Consider the following 9838-nt stretch of genomic DNA (forward strand, 5'->3'; position numbering starts at 1 on the left):
ATGGCCATGGTTAATGCAGACAGCTTACATAAATTCAAGAGGCTGTGTGGCACAAGTGTTCAAAAGATGGGGCCCCACGAGTGAAAAATTCCCTCCCTGTATGGTACAAATAGGCAATTACACACCCACAAGATGACAGAGAATAGTTTCTAAACTTATGATCAGGATGGAGCACAGGGATCCCTCAACGTATGCTTGTCTCCCCAAGTTCCAGGGGTGTGCCTAGAACACATACTACTTGACCGAAAATCACAGTTAAATATGTCTTTTATCTCTAATCATTTTAAAGACACAATATAACAATTCCATAAAAAAATGTGATCATGCAATAAATTGGTAAAAATGATATCTCAAATCTACAATGTAAAAACTTACTAGACATTCTGGTCAAAGATGGTTAAGCAGGCTTCTCTTTATGATTTCAGTACCTCTACCTACGCAGCCAATCCTTAGACCAAGAGGCTGAGGAAAAAAGTTGACCAATTAAAATCTACATATTTCATCTACATTAAGTACCTGATTCTTAACTTAAAAGATCTCTGTGGTATATCAAAATAAATTTTCATGATAGATTATTTCTACTGTTCTTATTGCAGAAAATATCATCTAGTCCAGTATGGAAATTATATTAAAGCTATTGACATCTTACAAACAAATACAATACACTCCAGCTCCACTTTTCACTTTTCTATATGCATCATGACCTAAAATGATGTCAAATCACCTAATGATTCATGTAAACTATCATCCCACAATGCTATACTAAATACTGGAAATCATGGTTGTAAAAACATCACCAATATGTGAAAAACCTTGTTTATGAAAAAAAAGTTACGTTAAACAAACAGCATGCTCTAAAACTCATCCATTTGAGACTTACAAACATACACCTCAAATGAGGATAATACTGATGCATTAACATTAACCTACAAATGTGTAAGAAGATAAACAACAGCTTCTGGTGTACATAAGTGTTATGAGTGATTACATACTCTGATAACTATTTGAGTGTTACAAAGAAAGAGTTGTACATTCATGTTGCCACATCTATTCATATGTGTGTGTACTGCAACATACTTATACTCTTATGTGTATAAACACACACACACACCCTAGCCTAGGCCAGAGATCCATTCATCTGCCAGTCTCAGGGAGATGCAGAACAGCTGGGTTGGCTGTAGGATAATAGTTGTGCCTATGAAAGTTCATAGTCAGTTCTGAACGATTCAAAATGAAACAGTAACAAAAATCATATGTAATAGAGCAAAAAATGTAGACAATTCACTTTTTTTAGTTAATGACCTGGTATAGGCAAAAAACACTCAAATCTAGGCCATCTTGAGTGAAAGAAAAAAGTAAAATTCAAAAAAATAGAAAATGAATCAAGCCTATATAGGCATCAGAGATACAGATAAATGGACAGATGTTTGTAGACCTGACCCTTAAAGGAAGAAATGTTATAAGAAGATGGAAAGAAAAAAGATGGAAGAGAATGCCACAGCTCAACTATTTAAGGGAAGACGGGAGGATCATTAAGTACTTAGTACTTGTCATTCCAGCTGGAAAATTCATTTTAATTGTTCAAAATTTCAGATATCACTTTAGTTCCACAGTGCTAAAAACTATACCACATATCACTGATGACATCACTAAATTATGAAATATTCAGAAAGTATTATGAAATGTGCTTGTGACAAATCAACAGATTGTATAAATATAAAAGCCAAACATAAAATCACCTTGTAGTCAAAATGATAACAGCAAAAACCTAAATCAACCTTATCTGCTGCTGAGGATCAAGTGGCCACTCACTGTCAAGTGATAGTTGACAACTGGTACCTATTTCACAGAGGCCAATCATGAATGTGAATATCACATTTTGACCAGAATACGGATCAGGATATATCTTGACTGCTAGGGAGGTTAAATGAGTTTTTATAGATTTTAATGATCATTTACAACTGTAATAAAGTACTTAAACTTACATTAACCCCTTAATATCTCCTAATAGATATTTACCCTAGCAGAGCAACACCTCTAGATGGAAGATATTCATTCATCAAGTTTCAAGCCTTAATTTCAAGGATGAGTGCCACAGTCTATGCGGTGGCTGAGGTGACAGTGTCCAATAATTTCTCCCCACAATCAGTCATCCTCTGTCCATGCCAATGAGAGCAAATTTTGCCAAGTTTCCTAGGATGGAAATTGAACAGCTTTCAGTCACATTTTGAAAATCCTGCTGAAGATGATCCTGAATCATTTGAAACCATTTGAAATGACAACCCCCTCAACCCAAATGTGCGTGAGGTAGAGCTAGGAAAAGACAACAAATATCTACTGGTACTTAGAATAATAGCATTTGATCCACTGGTACCAACTACTTAGGACAATAGTCTCAATAGCGTTTGAGGCACTGACGCAAATTAATCAGTACCTGCGAATCATTATTTTGCCAACTACTTGCCAAAGGGGCATTTGAAACACCAATGTCAACTAGAAAGCACCGAAGGGTCTGATGCTATTTTGCCAAAATTACCTAGTTGGCATAATAACAAATTTGTATGTATCTCAACTTCTCAGAGGTTTTCATATTTTCTGTCAATTTATTTTCCATGTTGTAAGTTTGAATGGAGAAAAACTGGAGGAAGTAAAGTGTTTTAGATATCTGGGAGTGGATCTGGCAGCGGATGGAACCATGGAAGCGGAAGTGGATCATAAGGTGGGGGAGGGGGCGAAAATCCTGGGAGCCTTGAAGAACGTGTGGAAGTCGAGAACATTATCTCGGAAAGCAAAAATGGGTATGTTTGAAGGAATAGTGGTTCCAACAATGTTGTATGGTTGCGAGGCGTGGGCTATGGATAGAGTTGTGCGCAGGAGGATGGATGTGCTGGAAATGAGATGTTTGAGGGCAATGTGTGGTGTGAGGTGGTTTGATCGAGTAAGTAATGTAAGGGTAAGAGAGATGTGTGGAAATAAAAAGAGCGTGGTTGAGAGAGCAGAAGAGGGTGTTTTGAAATGGTTTGGGCACATGGAGAGAATGAGTGAGGAAAGATTGACCAAGAGGATATATGTGTCGGAGGTGGAGGGAACGAGGAGAAGTGGGAGACCAAATTGGAGGTGGAAAGATGGAGTGAAAAAGATTTTGTGTGATCGGAGCCTGAACATGCAGGAGGGTGAAAGGAGGACAAGGAATAGAGTGAATTGGATCAATGTGGTATACCGGGGTTGACGTGCTGTCAGTGGATTGAATCAGGGCATGTGAAGCGTCTGGGGTAAACCTTGGAAAGCTGTGTAGGTACGTATATTTGCATGTGTGGACGTATGTATATACATGTGTATGGGGGTGGGTTGGGCCATTTCTTTTGTCTGTTTCCTTGCGCTACCTCGCAAACGTGGGAGACAGCGGCAAAAAAAAAAAAAAAAAATCCCTAGAAGTCCCATCCACCATATTGGATGAATCTCCATCTTTTACTTAATTTAACAGCATAAATGAGTGAGACTAGTATGGGTGGAGTATTCCTTATCCAAAATGCCTAGGACCAGAAGTGTTTCAGATTTTGGATTTTTGGGGGGATTTTGGAATATTTCACATGGACTCATAGGAACGTAATGCAACATGTGGAAAACATGATGATATAGAAACAAATGGATTAGAGCTGAGTCATGCCTCAACATTTCGACCATTCAACTGTCTTCCTCAGGAGATACTGATTCCAGCATTCGGCAAGACTGTGTTCCCCGGCAAGTGATGGTCACCTGGTTGGACGTCTTGGTGTGTTACCCTCTGATTGGACAGCTTGTCCTGCTGCCTCCACCCATTCACAGTGATCTCTGCTGCCTGACATGACCAGCAGATGAACTCTGGCCTTGTGTTTATGTTGTTCTTATCCCTTCCTCTAGGTAAGCTTTCATACTATCACTAAACGGTTTGTCACTTACCTATAGCTGCCTTGGTGATGACCGTTTAGTGACAGTGTGAAAGCTTACCTTGAGGAAGGGATTACGAAAAATGTTAATACAAGGTCTGGGTTCATCTGCTGGTTATGTCAGTAAGCGGAGATTGCAGTGAATGGGCGGAGGCAGCAGGACAAGCAATCCAATCAGAAAGCAACATGCCAAAGCATACGACCAGGTGATCACTTGCACGGGAATATGGTCCTGCCAAATGCTGGAATCAGTCTTACCTGAGGAAGATGGTTGAACAGTCAAAACATTGAGGTATGTCTCACCTCTGACCTGTTTGTTTCCATACCATCCTGTTTTCCAAGCCATGATGGATAATAGATAATGGAATAATGGGACCCAGTCTAAGCACAAAATCCATTTATATTTCATATACAACTTATACACATAGCCTGTGGGTAATGCATACAACATCTTTAAAATCATTTTCTTACAATTATTCACGAGGAGAATAAGCTAAAAACAGTGAGTAAAGCATATAGGTCTGGCAGCAACTATTATTTGTATCAAAGTGGCGCCAACAGAGCATCAGAGTCCAGCATGGGCAAGTGAGGTCAGGTGTGGAATTTTCCATATGTAACGTCATGTGGCCACTTAAAAAGTTTCAGATTCTGGATTTTCAGCGAGTAACTATCGGTGCTTTTCATGCTCGCCTCTATGCTTGTCTCATTCTGGAATAATTTTACAGTCAAGTGAGAATTGTACTTCTCCTTAAACTAGCTTAATGTGGTCAAATTAATTTCATTTGGTAATCCATTCCAGGAGTCCACCATTCTCTGTGAGAAGCAGTATTTTCTAAAGTTAAATTTAATGCTTTATTTCATAAAGATCATGTAACCTTTACCTCTTAACATATTCCTATTTTCTTAAAAGATCTTTGAGCTATCAATGCTTTCTATTCCTTTCATAAATTTGTTTCCATAAAGTTACCCCTCTTTCTCCTCTCCTCCAAAGTGGTTCATTTGAGTCGATTCAATATTCCCCCAAAGACGGGTTTCTTAATTATGGAACTATTTTAGCATCTCTTAAGTGAACTTTCTCTAAAGCATCTATTTCCTTAAATAAAGTGACCAAGGCTAAATAGCTCACTCCAAATGTGGTCTCACATAACTTTTAAACAGCACTAAGAATGACTTCAAGTACATATTGTTGAACAAGTGTTTTTTTAATCCCACCATTTGATGTCTTTTATAATTACATCTAAAATGTGGTTTATAACTTCCATATCCACAATCAGTACTCCCTGATCTTGATTAACAGCCACTGAGTTTTTACCAGACATCTCATAAGCTGTTTGTTTATTACCATAACCAAAATGCATAACCTTACATTTATCTGAATCAAAAATCAATTTCCATGTAATTGGTAAAGTCATTAGTCATGATAGATCATCCTGAAGGGTACCTTCTCTGTCAGTTCTATTGTAAATTTTCATCAGTGAATAACTTACACATTGATTCTGTATCATTTGGGAGATAATTTACAAATATCAGGAATAAAACTAGCCCCAGGACTGATCTCCGAGATACTCCACTTTCCACATACCTCAGTTTACCGATACACTCTGTTTTCTGTTGGCTAAAAATTCAATCCAGTTTAATACATTCCCACTAAATCCAAATCTATTGGATCTATAATAGTCTTTGGCATGGTAAACTATCAAGCACTTTCTTAAAGTCCATATACACACTATCACAAAGGGTTCATCACTACTACCAAACATACTTGTCCAGTCTTCAAGCACTTCTAACATATTTGTGAAGCCTTACCTTCGCGTTATAAATCTATGTTAGCATTTAGTTATCATTCCATTCATTTCCAAGTGATCTATAACTGATTCATTCATAATTCTTTTCTAGTATTCTAATGATTTGGGAAGATAAAGATAATGGCCAGTAATTTTTGTTTTTTTCCATCTTTCTTATCTACTGTTTTTACTACGGCATTCTTCCAATCTTCAGGAATGCATCTTTCTATTTGTAAATTGTTACACAATATTGTGTGGTTGCTTCAGTTCACTTGCTGCTTCTAAAAGAATTCCAGGATAAATATTATCAGCTCCCAAAGCTTTGTATACATTTAGGTCATTCAACACTTTGTTTACCACAGTTTCTCAAAGCTACAGTATATAATGTTCTGCTGGTCTTTGCCGTGAATTCAAAAGGATTTGATGGTTCCTCATCAAATAAGTACGCTATTGCTTGATTTAATATCAATAAATCTCAGTCTACAAAATATAGGAGAAAGTAATTATTCCTCTCCTCAAGTTTGCTGGTTTGTTTGGGTAAGGATATTGTATCATCATTCCCCACATTACATACTGGACATTGTACCTGTGCTTCACCGGTGTAAAGCCTCCTAATATGTACCGTGGCAACAGATATCAAAAGTAATTTGGAGAACATTTATCAGATGTTAAACAATGATGTACTTAACCCAAATCATCAACTATACCTTCTAGGATGAATAATTGTATTACTACAGTACGGCTGACAGAAATTTAAGTTTCCTTAAATCAATAATTATTACAATACATCCTCTTACATTTGACGATGATCAGGTCAGCCCAGATGAGCAGCAGCAGGAGAGGAGGTGATGGTGCACCACAACATGTGACGACCCAACCACCGCTGCCTGACTGCCTGTGTTCAAGTTTTGTTTACACCACAACATGAAGACAGCTGATGCAGAAGAAAAACTATTGTCTGACATTTCTTATGCACAAATAATATATTGAGAATCAATAACAAGGAACACTGTGCAAAGGGAATATTGTTCTATTTTAATTTCAAGATACCATCTGTGGTCTTTACATTATAAATACTAAATCAAAATCGTCCGGCATAAAGGTAATGCTTTCAAATGTCATGATCAAACGTGGAGTATTTACAGAGGCAACCTTGAAATACATATCTTCTTTAGTGTTAACTATTTTGTCTTACTAATCCATGGGTTGAACTGCCTATCGGAGAAAAAATTATTTTTCTTTTAATACCATTAAGAATAGTGAATGTCATTTCTCCTACCATCAACTTTCAAGATTAATGCAACAAATGTATAAGTCAATTTGTTGTGTAATATTTGACAATCACCATAGCATTACTTCTTGCCTCTTGCTGTTGTCTAAGTCAGTTGCCGTCAAGACAGCAACTTGACATTAGGGACACGACTAACCTTCCGAACTTCATGCCTTGCTTACCTGCCTATATCATCACCTATAACCATACTTCGTATTATATACCTAACTCTCATATATCATTTTCAGTACCACATTTTTCTCCAAGTATAAAGTGGATGATTCCACAATTACTCTCTCCCCACATATCTTCACCGTATTTAACCCTCTCCCAGGTTTTATTCTCAATATCTCCCACATGGATATACACGGCGCTACTTTAGGGTTAGGTAGGTTGAAAATTATATTGTGGACAAGATGTGAGAGAATACGAACATTTCCCATCAATTCATCAGAATTCAGTTAAAGAACAGCTAAGCAAGGTAAGGGATTTATGAGAACATTTTTTTTAATGACGTAAGGCATGTGAGAAACAAGTTCATAAATGCTTGCACATTGGAAGACACTATAACCCTAGCACTACTGAGATGGAAAAGGGAGGAGGTTACAGAAAACATTAAAATATCAAGAACAGCCATTAAGGGTCTTGAATCATATAAGGCTCATGGACCTGATGAAATTTCACCATCTGTACATCTCCATGTGTACATCTCCACTCACAATTCCGGTTGACAGGTGGTGTGTGCTCATTCCATCATCATCAACCTTGTTGCATGCTGCAAGGACCCTCCCCAAACTTTGATATTATATGGCTCAGGGTCTGCCTCCCAACTACTACATTTTTCGTTTCGCCTATTTCTCTCCTAATTCTACAAATGGTATATATTTCTTGGACTATCTAAATTCCCTCTTTAAGACTCACCATCTCACTCACAAGCTGATTCTTTGCCTCGGGGATTTCAACATTCACCATAGGAGATGGTTGAATTCCTCCCATACAAATGGGGGAGGGAGCGAGGTGGGGGAACCCTCAAATCCTCCATTTTTAGTAATCTAGTCTTCTATTACAAATAATCTCCTACCATACATATATTCCTGACCTCTGTGACCACTCTCCTAATATTCTGAATCTGTTATTCACCTCCAGTCGATCCCGCTGTAACTACACTATATTAATAGCTTCCATTGGTTCATCTGATCAAACTCCCATTAATGTATCTAATCTAGCGGCACCTTCCCCTCCCGTAAATATTGGCATCTCAACAAACCTGACTGGAGTAACTATGAAAAGTTTTTTCTGGCTTTCCTTAGGTATATTACTCTCTTATGTGATGATGCTTTGTGTCTCCGCCAGACACAAAGCAGAGGTTGTTGTTGCGGGAATAAAAGACGACCTCTTCCTCCAGACCATTATTCAGTCATTCCTGTTCTGAGGCCATTCAGGCAAGGGATCATGCATATCGGGCTTGGAAAACCTCTCCTTCCTCAGCCTCACATCCAGCAATTATCACTGGCCATAATCATTGCAAGCACGTTAACCGTGAAGCAAGTGTTCCTTGATTCAAAGGAAGTGTGATCATGTCTCCTGGTCATCCACTGATAGGTTTTGCTGGTCTTTAGCTAAGGGCGTCTCTTGACAACATGTGTCACTCTGCCTTTCCTTCACTTTTCCGTTCTGACGACGGTACTATGGCTGTCTCTCCCCTTGTAGACAAAGCAACTTTCTTTGGTTCCCGTTTCTCCCAGCTTGGATGACTCTGCCCGTAATCTCTTCGGCCCGTCTGAAAAACACTTCTCTTTCTGGACACAAGCAAGGATTATGGCCCAGGTGGCACCCATGCCTGCATGCAGAAATACTGTGCCTTTCAATTTGAACTTGTGCTTACTCGTCTGTTCCGTTTCTGTTTAAAAACCAATTTTTTTCCTTCTCAGAAGCATGCGTTAATACATCTCATGCCGAGGAAGGGTGACCTAGCTTCTAACCCCTCAAACTACCGTCCTGTTGCTTTGATATCTACTGTTTCCAAAGTATTTGAATTCTTCCTCAACTGCCACATCCTTAAACATCCTGAATCTTATATAATGGCTTCCCTAAGGCGAGGTCCATTAGTGATACCATTTTCCTATTTTACTGATGTCTGGTCATCGTAACTGAAATATATGGGGAAATCCTATGTATTTACTAAGAATAAGCGTGAATGTACTGCCTTCATGGTTAACTTTATCATTTTTTTTAACTATTACATATTATCTATGAAAATACTCGAGAAAAGTTTTGCAATCAACTGAAAATACTGACGGCATATACATGATTTGAAGACATTTTGGATACAAGTCAGAATTAGTCATAACAAATTGTCTTAATAGTGTTCAAACGAAAAGTTAAGTTTAACAATATCATTCTCATTATCATGTTGAGAACCGCACCCCACAACGATTTTCTCTGCTAAATTTGGAAAAGTTAAATCTTCAAAGCTAACCTAATGTCGTCACCTGGCGTAAAGAAACGTTGGTGGCGAATCTTCAAGTTATTATTATCATTATCATTATTATTGTTTTATTATTATTATTATTATTATTATTATTATTATTATTATTATTATTATTATTATTATTATCATTATGCTGCAGTTTCTCGGGAAGCACAGGATGACTCAGTGGTGAGGGCAATGTTGTTGCGATATGTCATGTTTGACACCTAAAAACTTTTCCCCATGACCAAAATAATAGACTCAAATAATTCTTATTACTATGACAAAATGGTAAAGATTTATTTGTGTTTATTTCAATCTCACTATTTGATTTTTATCTTTTTCTCTATCAAATGGAATTAGAACCAACACTGTGGTTGTACGTTTT

General features: G+C 37.7%; 1 protein-coding gene across 13 annotated transcripts in view; it reads right to left on the reverse strand.

Annotated features, from left to right (window-relative positions):
- Window positions 1-6657, reverse strand: part of Nup54 (nuclear pore complex protein Nup54) — a 222087-nt gene extending 215430 nt beyond the window's left edge. For 11 of the 13 annotated variants that reach the window (XM_071695765.1, XM_071695763.1, XM_071695759.1 and 8 more), the window contains exons 1-2: window positions 6508-6657; window positions 376-462 (exon numbers count right to left, since the gene is read on the reverse strand). In XM_071695765.1, the coding sequence (XP_071551866.1) occupies window positions 376-382 (7 nt within the window). In that variant the 5' untranslated portion in view covers window positions 383-462; window positions 6508-6657. Of the gene's footprint in view, window positions 1-375; window positions 463-2019; window positions 2158-6507 lie in introns of those variants that run through there. The other 2 variants (XM_071695758.1, XM_071695752.1) reach the window with 2 other exon arrangements.
- Between the last annotated feature and the right edge of the window lie 3181 nt (window positions 6658-9838).

The sequence above is a fragment of the Panulirus ornatus genome, chromosome 58, assembly GCF_036320965.1.
Source record: "Panulirus ornatus isolate Po-2019 chromosome 58, ASM3632096v1, whole genome shotgun sequence".
NCBI classification, from domain to species: Eukaryota; Metazoa; Arthropoda; class Malacostraca; order Decapoda; family Palinuridae; genus Panulirus; species Panulirus ornatus.